We start from the raw sequence: 13,606 nt of genomic DNA on the forward strand, positions 1-13,606 counted from the left end.
AACTAATCAATTGTTTCAAGTCATACGATACTTTGTAAAGAAGATAACATATAGCATGCCTCCTAAACCATCACTGAATACGACTGAACCACTAATCATTTTATCATTTTATGACCTAAGCATGGTACTTTGTCACAGTTTCATGTTTGGAATCAAGACTAGCTCTGAAAAAAATTATTAGAAATAATAGCCACAGGAAAATGATAGAGAAGAAATTGATGAAAATGACCTAAACAAGTAATAAAAAAAAAAGAGCTTATTTCTGATTTTTGAACCTGCCCCAATAATAACCTTGTGTTTCTCGAGGGTCATTTAATTTGTAAATCACTTCCTTTTGCTCATAGTGGCTTATGAAGTAGACAGAGCATGTCTCATTTAACAGATAAGAAAATGGAAAAACAGAGATGGTACAGCTTCCCCAGGACCAGGGTCAGCAAAGTACACCAACTGATTAAATCCATCATGGACTGTGGATTTTTTACATGGCCCATGAGTCAAAAATAGTTATTACTATTCTCAACTGTATTCTTAACTTACTATTCTTATTATACATTCTGTACGTAGAGTTTATAATTGAGCCACACTTATTCGTTTACTTATTAGATATTGCCTATGTCTGCTTTCTGCACTACAACAGCAGAACTGGGTAGTTCCAACAGAGACCATATAGCCCACAAATATTGACTCCATGGCCCTTTACAGAAAAGTTTGCAGACCCCAGCCCTAGACCCGCAGTAGAACCATGAGCAAAGCCCAGATTTTTTAGAGCCAATCCAGGGTTCTTTCCATTCGACCTTCTGCCTCTCCTTAAGCCATTTTAGCATTCAGTTCATCCCAGGTGTCAGTTTGAGAAAGTTTATGCCACAGGAATTGAGATACTTGAGCCAGACATGGCAAGTGAGGAGGAGATGGGAGGTACAATGGACTTGTATCCTATTTCACAGTCATGGATGGAGAAGAATCCTGCCCAGGGATGGTTTGTTCTTTTTTTTTTTTTGAGATGGAGTCTCGCTCTGTTGCCCAGGCTGGAGTGCAGTGGTGCAATCTCGGCTCGCTGCAAGCTCTGCCTCCCGGGTTCACGCCATTCTCCTGCCTCAGCCTCCCGAGTAGCTGAGACTACAAGTGCCCGCCAATACGCCTGGCTAATTTTTTTTATTTTTAGTAGAGACGGGGTTTCACCGCGTTAGCCAGGATGGTCTCGATCTCCTGACCTTGTAATCTGCCTGCCTCGGCCTCCCAAAGTACTGGGATTACAGGCGTAAGCCACGGCACCCGGCCGTGCCCCAGGATGGTTTGTACCCAGAATCTCACCCATACCTAATTTAGACAATGAGATTTGGGACTTTTTTTTTTTTAAAAAAAAAAACAGAGTTTCACTTTGTCCCCTGGCTGGAGTGCAGAGGCACCATCTGAGCTCACTGCAACCTCCACCTCGCAGACTGAATGGATCCTCCCACCTCAGCCTCCCAAGTAGCTGGGATTACAAGTGTGCACCATCACACCCGGCTAATTTTTGTTTTTTTTTTTTTTGAGATGGGGTTTCACCATGTTACCCAGGCTGATCTCAAAACCCTGGGCTCAAGAGATGGCTGCCTGCCTTGGCCTCCCAAAGTACTGGGTTACAGGCACAACCCACTGTGCCTGGCCTGATTTGGGACTTTTTGAGTTGATATTTGGATTAGAATTGGGTCTTAGAGTTGATGCTGGAATGGGTTGACTTTTAGGGATGTTGGGATGGAGTAGATGTATGTTGTACATGGGATGGACATGAATCTTGGGGAGCCAGAGGAGTTGAATTGTGTTCCCCCAAAGCTCATGCTGACCCAAAACTTCAGAGTGAAACCTTATTTGGAAAGAGAGTCTCTGTAGATGCAAGCAAGATAAGGTCATACCGGATTAGGGTCGACCCTAATCCAGCGACTGGTGTCCTTATAAGAAAAGGGAAATTTGGACACAGAACCAGAGAGGACAGTGCTGTGGACACGCAGACACAGAGGAGAAGCCAGGCGAAGGCAGAGGCAGAGGCTGGAGGCAAGTATCTACAAGCCAACAGACGGCAAGGATTTCCAGCCACCACCAGAAGCTGGGGAAGAAGCCCACAACAGATTCTCTCAGAGCCTCCAGTTAGAACCAATCAACCTTGGTTTTGGCCCTTTAGCATGACAAACTGTAAAAACAATAAATTCTGTCTTAAGCCATCCAATCTTAAGTACTTTGTTATAACAGCCCTAGGAAACTAACACAGATTAGGGGGCAAACGGAGATGGCCTAGACAAAATAATTAAGGACAAGAGAAAAGGAGACAGTGGTAGATGTCAAACCACATAAAACCACTTTGTTTAAAATATAAACTGAGTACTCTAGAAGCTCATGAGGAAAAACAAAACAAAAGCAAAAACCTAGAAGCTTTGATAACTAAGCTGATTAGGTTTTACAAACGCTGCTGCCAACGTAAGCAGAAGTGGCTTACACAGGAGCCTTTTCTCCTCAGTGGGTCTGTTTACAAACCCATCCTTGAATTCCAAGCTTTGCCCAGTCACCTCACCATGACTGGTAAACAAAACGCATTTTACAACGGGGAAAAACAGATGAACTGAAATCACCCCCCAAGAACATTCCTGCCTCTTCACTGAAGTCATCTTAAATCTCCACAGAAAGCCTAATTTTTAGAGTACATTAGAAAGGGTAAGTAAAAAAAGAACTTTACCTTTTCAAAAAGATACAGCAATGTATAAAGGAATCATCTCAGTCACTTCTAGAATCTCCTAGTGGCTCAGTGTGCGCCTCTCACCTTACTTCACACCAGATATACCATAGGCCAAGCTTGTCCAACCCATGGCCCGTGGGCCACAATGCAGCCCAGGACAGTTTTAAATGCAGCCCAATGCAAATTCATAAGCTTTCTTAAAACAGAATGAGATTTTTTGCAAATTTTTTTAAGCTCATCAGCTATTGTTAGCGTTAGTGTGTTTAATGTGTGGCTCAAAACAATTCTTCCAATGTGGCCCAGGAAAGCCAAAAGATTGGATACCCTTGCTGTAGGCTAATTCACCCCACACAATTTTTTTGTTTTGTTTTGTTTTTTGAGACGGAGTTTCGCTCTTGTTGCCCAGGCTGGAGTGCAATGGTACAATCTTGGCTTACTGCAACCTCCACCTCCCAGGTTCAAGTGATTCTCCTGCCTCAGCTTCCCTAGTAGGTGGTATTACAGGTGCCTGCCACCACACCCAGCTAATGTTTTGCAATTTTAGTAGAGACGGGGTTTCACTATGTTGGCCAGGCTGGTCTCAAACTCCTGACCTCAGGTGATCCCCCTGCCTTGGCCTCCCAAAGTGCTGGGATTACAGGCGTAGGCCACCGTGCACAGCCCACCCCACACAAGTTTTAGCATGACTCTGTTACAGGGTGAAATTGTAGGCAAGATGTGTTCCTTCATTTCTTCAGGACTGCAAGGAAATGATAGTAAAGACATAGATTGTAGAGATGAGGTAAAGGCAAGTCTGAAATTTGGTGCCTACTGTGTTTTCCTATGTAATCCCATAGAAATTTAAACTGATTGCTTTAAAACTTTTTTTAATCATATATATATGAGTATAGGTGCCACAAGTTCATAATAAAGTTGTCCTTAGGGGTCCATACTAAAGCCCATGCAATTCTGGCATTTTACTAGCTAAATTCCTTCTTCACAGATCCACGAGAGACCCATCTGACACAGAATTTTTCTCTTTATCATCATGTCATGTTGTAATTTGGTATCAAGTATTTTAAATAAACTCTTATTTCTAATCTAGTTGCTTAATGAACTCAGACATAGTATTATTCTCCTCTGGATTTGCATTCCAATATACCATATAAAATTTTACTTCCTCTTCCTCTCTCTTTCCTGCCTCATTATTTTCCTCTGGTTTTCAGCAGATTTGTATTTTAAGTAACTGGTGGTGAGGGGAAAGCAAATGGCAGCTTGACACCAGCACTTTATGGGAGCACATTGCTGGCTGGGCCATTAGCATTGTGCTCACGAGCCATCACTTAGTTCCCAAGAAGGGTGAACTCCCAGAACAAACAAACAAAACCCACTGATTTCTCTGAGTAGTCTGCAGCAATTAGTGAAAACATTTCCTGAGACTGGGAATTCTTGAAACGCTGGCCACTGTAAACCCAATGTCCCCATTGCTCCAATGAAGAAATTAACTGGGTCTCTTAGCGGAAAGAGAAAATGTATGACTTCCTTTTCTCAGCGCCGGAAATAAGCAACCTAAATAACAGCCCAAACTTCGGAATCCCTGCACACTGGGTAGCCTCACGCTACCACCACGAGAGAAGTCCTGCAGAAAGAAGACCGGGGGCTAACTAAATTCCTTAAACTCCTCTCAGTGATCCCCACACCCCAGGGAACAAGAGCTTCTTCTGGCATCTGACCAAAGCACTGAGGGAATCTTTGTGCTAACCAGAGTGGGCAGGCACACATTCACAAATAGGGCAAGCACTCCCTAAGCACGTTACCTTATTCTGTTCACACACATACTGTATCCTTAGTGTGTCCATCGCTCTGATCATGGCTTGCATGGCGGTGAATATGTTTTGGTAAACCAGCTTCGTGAACCCCTTTCTGTCTTCGTCGCTGTAACCAGACCCATGGATAATTCTCATCTGCTTGATAAAGGTGCTTTTCCCACTTTCACCAGTTCCTATAAGACAAAACAAGTGGAAAACGCTGTCAGCAGACTTCCAAAGGAACACACAGAGAAACAGAGGACCTCCTGGCAGTATTAATCCACATCCCAATTAATAGGCTGATGGGTTGGATTTGGAAGGGACTGCCAAATGGTTATGCAGTTTTAGGTTACAGAGCAGTGCCAGCCCAAGCCTCAGGCAAGTGCCATCCTCAGTCCAGGGAAATGCTTCCCCACATCCTTGCCCTAAGTCCTTGAAAAACAGGCAACCATGTCTGAAAGACCTAAGCATTTGAAAGCTTTGTCACTGCGAAGATGGCAGTGGCAGTGATAGGGCTGCGTCAGGGTGCAGCACGGGAGGGTTTGAGCCATAGGAACACTTGGAGGAGAGAAAAAGGCTGATGAATCAGTCAACTCCTTCCTTTCAGATACACAAATATTCTTCATCCCTGCACAAGAAAGCACCATTTCCCAGCGGTGCCAAATGTCTGTGTGCTTGCTTCTTTTCATGTCTCAACACGCAGTTCAGGAGGTCCTCGAAACTCACAACACTTGCACATGGCAGCCAAGGAACGTGTTACAGTATGAAGCCATCCCTATTGTTCTTAAACGTGCATTAGAGGTCCAGATAGAACATATGTGAAAAATGACATCAAAACTCTACATTCATATTAGATTGAGAGTTTGTTTGAAAAGGTAGCAAAAGTTGCAGTATAAGTGATAGCAATTTAGACAACGGAATTAAAATATTTGCTAATATTTTCTTTGATAAAGGTAATTTATCATATGACACCCCTTTACCATGTTTGGAACATGATGTGTCCTATTCATGGCTCCTCACAACCACACACACTTGATGAAATATATGCTATTGCTGATACAGTTCAGACCCGTGTCCCTACCCAAATCTCACGTTGAATTGTAATCCCCAGTGTTGGAGGTGGGGCCTGGTGGGAGGTGACTCGATCATGGGGGTGGTTTCTCATGAATGGTTTAGCACCCTCACCTTGGTGCTGTTCTCATGAGAGTTCTTGCAAGATCTGGTTGTTTAAAAGTGTATGGCACCCCTCCTCCTCACTCTCTCTTGCTCCTGCTCTGGCCACATGAAGTTCCTGCTCCCCCTTTACCTTCCACCATGATTGTAAGTTTCCTGAGGCCTCCCCAGAAGCTGAGCAGATGTCAGCATCATGCTTCCTGTACAGCTTGTGGAAACGTGAGCCAATTCAACCTCTTTTCTTTATAAATTACCCAGTTTTAGGGATTTCTTCATAGCAATGTGAAAACAGACAAATACAATTATCATCTTCATTTTACAGATAAGAAACCTAAGATTCTAATTGGTTAAATAATCTCTGCAAGCTCACAGTCGGCAAGAGAAAGAACTGGGATTTACTCAGAATTGAACTACAATGACAAACTCAATGATTAGAGAAGAATGTCTTGGTCTGATCTAAAGGGGACAAACCTAAAGTTCACAGTCACACACTGAACCTCAAACCTCAGCCAACCCACTGTCTTGCAGGCTCAGGCTGCTGGGGCACATGGGAGAGCCCCCAGATGGGGGAGTGTCCTCACACGCAGTCTCACTGGCCTTGTTTCAGCCTCCAGAGACAGGATAGGTAGACACTGTCCTCCCATCTCAGAGACCAGAAAACTGGTAATTAGTCAGGGGACAAGCCAAGGTTGGGTGCAGATGCAGAACTGGGGCTGGAAGTCAGGTGTCAACGCCTTGGCCTTCAATGTTCACCACAGACATCACATATCCTAGAAAGGATTTCCTTCCCCCGCATGCCACCAACAGTTAGCCCTGCCTGCTTTAGGCCCTCAAAGTGCCTTGGATACCCAGAAGCAGCACATCGCCTAAATGCTTGCTTGCAAATATATCTCTCACCATACCTTTCATCCAGTAAAGGCAGGGCCCGAGATTCACACATTTGGGTACCACGAACAATGTGCCTGCTTTATAGAAAGCACCCAAAGAAATGGTCAATGAAGGATTGAATGGAACAAACATGAGAAGTCAGCAGGTTTCCCCCATAGGTCTTATATCATGGACAACCTCAGAAAAACGAGACATGAATTGAACAAGGATAAACTGTGATGAGACCACGTGCCCCTGGGAGCCACCATTTCGTAATGACTCTTCGCTGCACAAACCCTATATGAGAAGTGAGGACCTGTAGAAAGACCTTATACTGTCCAAGCTTGATTCAAAGTCCCAAGTCAGATTAGCTCTCTACTCCTGCAGCATCTTGGAGTCCCTGCATGTGACTATGATACTGCCACGTCGGTCTCTTATTCCACCCGGCAAAGTTGAGCTACAATCCAGTGCTAGATTACCCCAAGCAAACATTAATATGGCTACATTTACACATTGTGAAGCTGATGTGAATGCAGAGATTATGTAATCACCTCAAGACAGGCTGTGGTTTTGGTCCTGAAGCCAGAAAAATCACTCAAGACACACCCAAAAATCTACACTAAGAGAATCTTTTTGCTAATAAGAGCCATTCACTTACAATGTTATTAATAGTTAAAGCTAACCCCACCACCAGCCCCAAACACACAAATATTTTTTAAAAGCCACCCATTTTTTATTTCAGACATGGAGTATTTCAAAAAGAAAACATTAGAAGTGATTTTAAGGGTTCATACAAGAGAAGATATAGATGTATTCAATAAATACCCATATTTTAAAATATTCTTTAGTTTTAAATTGTGGTTGTTCAAAGAATTAAAAAACCAAATGCGGGGCAAAAGAGGGCAGCGTAAAGGCAAAGGAGAGAGACTGAAAGACACACAGCACCGAGGGCTGAGAGAGCAAAGAGACTCACCTTGCGGAGATCCTCCACTCTCATTTAAGCCTCAGCATCACCCAGCTAGTGTATTTTTTTTTTCCATAAGGGAAATGGAAAATCAGAAAGATTAAATTGGTTGTCCAAGGTCACTCAGTTGGGAAGTGTCGTGGCCTAGGTCCAAATGCAGGTTTATGTTGGTGTATGCACAACCCAGGATAGCACCCCTAGTTATGAGCTGGTTTTTACACTGCTTATTTCCCCCAAGTACATGGTCTCATCCGTCGCTCCCATCAGCTTACGTGCAGTCTTCACCTGGTACAGAGATTTCAATCCTTGGAACTTTACCTTTCAGCCTGCAGAGATCTGCTATAAATAAGATGGTCCCAGCAGCAGGTGAATGCAGGGGAAGGTAGATGATGGCATCAATCTGTCTTATAATGACAGCAGTGACCAGGACCACAGGGACCAGTTAAACTCAAGCTAAGGATCTCAGTTGAGTTTCCTCACTTGTTCTAAACAGAAACTCAACACTCAGACATCAAGTATATGACTGTTCATTTATTCACAAAAAGCAAAAGAAAAATCCAAAGGGTATGATTTTTAGAGTGAAAATTATTGGTGACTGGAGGACTGGGTGACTTAGATTCTACATCCTACCTAACTACCTATTAGAATATGTGGTTTGTTTCAGTAGCATGGGTCCGCTCTGCCTTGTTTTTTAACTCTTTGTGAGGAATTTCTCACCTGCACCCCCACAAAATGCATGTGCTGGTGGAGGGTCCTCTGCAGCCTGAACAGCTACACACAGTGAAGAGAACAGGAACCCTCACCCTGGCAGCAGCTTTTTGGTTTACAAGGAGTGGGAGATCTTTTAACTGAAAGGTGAATTTTGGTGTCTGGTTCCAAAGGGATTCACTTAGCTGTAATGAGGCTAGGGGTGGAGGGGTCACAGTCCAGAGGGCTTGCAATCCTGGACCCAATCCATAAAGTCACATTGTGAAAGAGAGAATAAAATTACAATTCCGTCTCTAGACTCTGTTTCAAATGTAAGTAGGGGAAACGGCTCTTCTCCATTTAGTTTTTCTCTGTTTTCATATTTGAAAATAAAATCCAACAATGGTAATAAGTACTTTTAAACTTTCAGCACCATATATATATATTTTGGAGACAGAGTCTTGCTCTGTTGCTCAGACTGGAGTGCAGTGACATGATCTCAGCTCACTGCAAGCAACCTCCGCCTCTGGGTTCAAGCAATTCTCGTGCCTCAGCCTCCCCAGTAGCTGGGATTAGAGGCGTGCGCCACCACACCTGGCTAATTTTTGTATTTTTAGTAGAGACAGGGTTTCGCCATGTTGCCCAGGCTGGTCTCAAACTTCTGAGCTCAGGCCATCCTCCTGCCTCAGCCTCTCAAAATGCAAGGATTACAGGCGTGAGCCACCATGGCTGGCCTGGCGCCTGATACATTTGAGATAGTTGCTCACCATCATCCAACTGTCCTTTGTCATAAAATCAGCAGCAAGCTTCTGGGGAAGGCACCCTGGCCAGTAATACATTCACTAGAAGACTTAACGTTCCTTTCTCTGCGTGGATCCTCTCTGACCTCTCAGCAGGGGATAAAACTGCTCCTGGTCTAAGGCTCCTATAATCTCCCAAGTCTCCTGCTATATAGCTTTGCCTTGGATCCTCTGCCTCCCCTCTCCCCCTAAACTTGAGATATTTCCTTTTCCAGGGCGGACACTCAATTACTGGTTAACTTGAACATAGAGACCTTGCTAGTTGGCACATACAGATAATTTCTTTTCTATAAAGCTCACCTCCACCAGCTTCCTGCTTACTGTGAGTGACAGCTGTGAGCCTTTGACCTTGCAGGTTGGGAGTTTTCCTACAAGACACTTGCTCCTGGCCTTCCACTCAACTAGCATTTCCCAAACCTCAATTATCTGTGTACCAACCTTGTGATTTTTCTCATACCCATATGTCACCTGTGTGATTATTTAATATTTAGCTTTATTATTTCAATAAACTTGTAATGAAAAAACCTGTCACAAGTGAAAGACCAGTATTATTTGCCACGATCAAACTAAATATAACAAATGACTTCAGCAATATTTCAAATAAAAACATCCTGTCTATCACCAGTGATCTAGGAACCACATTTTGGAAAATAATACATATGAATTATCATTTCTTATGTGAAATTTACCCGTTTACTTTTCATCCTTAAAGGAGATTCCTCCACTCTTCTCTCTAGAGTCGTCCGAAATTCTACCCATGAACCTCATCCCAATACAAAATAACCAAGGATTGAAACTCATATAAGTACAAAAGGGCTTTAGGAGCCAGGAGGAAACAGAGGCCAAAGCAACATAAATCTTTCCCAAGTGATAGTCCAAGGACATCAAAACAGAAAGCCAATTGTTCTAATGTTTACATAAAATTCAGAAAGACTGCCTCCCAGAGAGCCAAAGCAGGCTGATAAAGCTTCCTAGATAGGAAGCACCATCTCCCAATTGTGATGTGTTCTGAAACCATCGTGAGAAGCCACTGTTTGTAGCTCAGTTTTGCATGAGACAGTGTAAATAGAACAAAAGAAGTCAGAACGAGAACGAGCACACAGTTCTGGATGTTGCTCATGCTGTCTAAATCATCTATGTGCCCAACAGGCGGAAGACAGACATGCGCATAACGGATGTGACCAGCAGGTTGGCTCTCTTAAGGACAGGGATCTTTTTTTTTCTCGTTTCCTGATATCTTTGGAGCCTAAAAGAGCAGAGTAAGAGCCTAATAAAATATTCATGAATGGGTGTTTATTGGCTGTAGACAGTCAGGATGGCTTCTGTTTTGAAAAGCAACAAGGAGGTGGATTTCCCGCTCAGAGTGGATGAGTCTGTTGTGTATGCAAAGCAACCTCACCAGTGAGCAGGCGCTCTGATGAAGACACTTGAGGCCAGGTGCCAGGCACACTGGGAGGCTCAGGTTCCATTTCAGGGCTTTTTAATGGGGGGATAAAGGACTTAAGAAAATTCCTTTTGTAATCTTTAGGAAGGAGCGGTTCTCAGCAGCAAAGAGGCCTGCCCAGAGGACGGTGCCAGGCCCTTGGGGGCACTCTGCTTGGCCCCAGAGAACTCATGGCTGACCTTGGGCAGTAGCTACCCATGCAAAAGGAGTTTCTGCACCTGTGTGTACTGCAACCCTGGGGCTTGTTAAAGATACTGATTTATGGGCCGGGCGCGGCGGCTCACGCCTGTAATCCCAACACTTTGGGAGGCAGAGGCGGAGGCGGGAGGATCACGAAGTCAGGAGATCGAGACCATCCTGGCTAACACGGTGAAACCTCGTCTCTACTAAAAATACAAAAAATTAGCCGGGTGTGGTGGCGGGCGCCTGTAGTCCCAGCTACTCGGGAGGCTGAGGCAGGAGAATGGCATGAACCCGGGAGGCGGAGGTTGCACTGAGCTGAGCCGAGATCGCGCCACTGCACTCCAGCCTGGGCGACATGCGAGACTCTGTCTAGGAAAACAAAAACAAAAAACAAAAAAGATACTGATTTATGAGAGAATCAGCTAATGCTGAGAGAAATTCCAAATGACTCCCTACCTAAGTGCAGGACAGCATCCAATGAGGGAGACGGATGCTCATTAAAAATGCAGATTCTTGGGCCCCTTGTCAGGTCTAATAATTTTGACAGATTTGAAAATATACATTTTTCACCAGTATTCCAGGGGTTTGGATGCACCCGGTCCACAGGCTGGTTGGGAAACACTTCTCTGGGGCCCTTCAAAGGGGAACCTGTGCTAATAGAATATGCCTGGGACTGGAATGCTCAAGCTATTGCATTACATTCAGTTTAGTTGTTTTTTTTTTTTTTCCAAGCAAGTTCCAATTTTATTTCTGCATGAATAAAATATCCCCTCTGGAGCTCTGTTTTTCAATTTCCGGGGGAAAACATTTTTAAAGTGCCGATAAGATTCACTTCTTCAAGTTACTCCTGCTAGTTTCTGTCCAGCCCCTACATCACCATCACAGTCAGGTCACTCTCCCAGCTTCTGTTCTCGCAAAGAGAGGAGGTGCTATTTTTCACTATAAAAGGAGAAGTAGCAATAATTCTAGGCAACAGAGAACTGGAAACAATTGGAGACAGGGTTCATGGCTGCTGTCTCAACAAAAGAGATTAATACAAGTCTTTCAAAATAAAAAAGGAGAGTTGAAAGAAACTAAGTGATGAGGCTCAATACACAGTTTAAGATTAAAAAACAACAGCAGAACAATGGAGCAGAATTCAAAATATGTCGTATTATTTTTGTTAGGTTTTTTGTGTGTGTGTGTGAGAGAGACAAGAGTCTCGCTCTGTCACGCAGGCTGGAGTGCAGTCACACGATCTTGGTTTACTGCAACCTCCGCTTCCCAGGTTCAAGCAATTCTTCTGCCTCAGCCTCCCGAGCAGCTGGGATTACAAGCATGCGCCACCACACCTGGCTAATTTTTGTATTTTTAGTAGAGACGGGGTTTCACCATGTTGGCCACGCTGGTCTCGAACTTCTGGTCTCAAGCTATCTGCCCACCTTGACCTCCCAAAGTGCTGGATTACAGGTGTAAGACACCGTGCCCTGCCTTATTAGTCTCTTGATTCGTTAATCTGCAAAACCATCTTTATTGCCTAACCAAGAAGAGCAGCAATTCCAAATATTTCCTGCTACTTTCTATCATCTTTGGGTTTCATTTTGATAAAGAATTTTCAAGTCCTAACTTGATTTGTGAGTACCTCTTATATCAGACAAAGTCAATGGGTCATGCTAACAAGTTTTAATCACAGAGAATTTTTGAATAATTATTTTTCTAATTTGAGATATCAAAAATAATATATTTCTCCTATTTGCCATATGTGTATTTTTTTTACATCTGCATGCATCTTTTTTATGGATACAAAGTATTTTACATATTTATGGGGTACCTATGAATATCTGTTACATGCATAAAATCAAGCCAGGGTATTTGGGGTATCCATCACCTTGAGTATTTATCATGTCTCTGTGTCAGTAACATTTCAAGTCCTCTCTTCTAGCTACTTTGAGTATACAATACACTGTTGCTAATTATGGTCACTCTACTTTGCTATCAAATATTGAGCTTATTTCTTCTATCTAACTGTATGCTTGTACCCACTAATCAACCTCCCTTCATCCTCCCCTCCCACCCACACCCCCTTCTTGGCCTTTGGTATTTATTATTCTATTCTCGGCTCCACAAGACCAAGTGTTTTATCTCCCACCTATGAGTGAGAACATGCAGTACCTGCCTTGTTTTGCCTGGCTTATCCCACTTAACATAATGACCTCCATTTACATCCATGTTGCTGCAAATGACATGATTTCGTTCTTTTTCTATGGCTGAATAGTATCCCACTATGTATATATATCACACTTTCTTTATCCATCTGCCCATCAATGGACACTTAGGTTGATTCCTTATCTTTGCTATTGTGAATAGGGCTGTGATAAACATGCAAGCGCAGGTATGCCTGTGATATACAGATTTCTTTTTTCTTTGGATTAATACCTAGTAGTAGATTGCTGGATTGTATGGTAATCTATTTTGAGTTGTTGGAGAATTATCCATACTGTTTTCCATAGTGGTTATATTAGTTTACATTCCCACCAACAGTGTATGAGTTCCCTTTTCTCTGCATCCTTGCCAGCATGTCATTTTTTGTCTTTTTTGTAGTAGCTATTCTAACTAGGGAATGGTAGTATCTCACTATGGTTTTGATTGGCATTTCCTGACAATCAGTGATGTTGAACATTTTTTCACATACCTGTTGGCCATTTGTATGCCTTCTTTTAAAAACATTCATATTCATATTCTTAGCCCACTTTTTAATGGCATTATTTGATTTTTTTAAGTTGTTGAGTTATTTGAGTTCCTTGTATATTCTGGATATTAATCCCTTGTTGATCAATAGTTTGCAAATATTTTCTCCCATTCAACAAGTTGTTTTATTCACTCTGTTGACTGTTTCCTTTGCTGTACAGAAGCTTCTTTTTTTTTTTTTTTTTTTTTCCCTTAAAGAGACAGGGTTTCATTCTGTTGCCCAGGCCAGAGTGCAGAGGTACAATCTTAGCTTACTGCAGCCACAAA

General features: G+C 43.0%; 1 protein-coding gene across 1 annotated transcript in view; it reads right to left on the reverse strand.

Moving 5' to 3' along the window:
• GNA14 (G protein subunit alpha 14) overlaps positions 1-13,606 on the reverse strand; it is a 227,567-nt gene that overhangs the window by 101,988 nt on the left and 111,973 nt on the right. Inside the window, exon 2 of the mRNA XM_528331.9 lies at positions 4,504-4,688. Coding sequence (XP_528331.2) covers positions 4,504-4,688 — 185 coding nt within the window. The remainder of the gene's footprint in view (positions 1-4,503; positions 4,689-13,606) is intronic.

The sequence above is a fragment of the Pan troglodytes genome, chromosome 11 (genome assembly GCF_028858775.2).
Source record: "Pan troglodytes isolate AG18354 chromosome 11, NHGRI_mPanTro3-v2.0_pri, whole genome shotgun sequence".
Lineage (NCBI taxonomy): Eukaryota > Metazoa > Chordata > Mammalia > Primates > Hominidae > Pan > Pan troglodytes.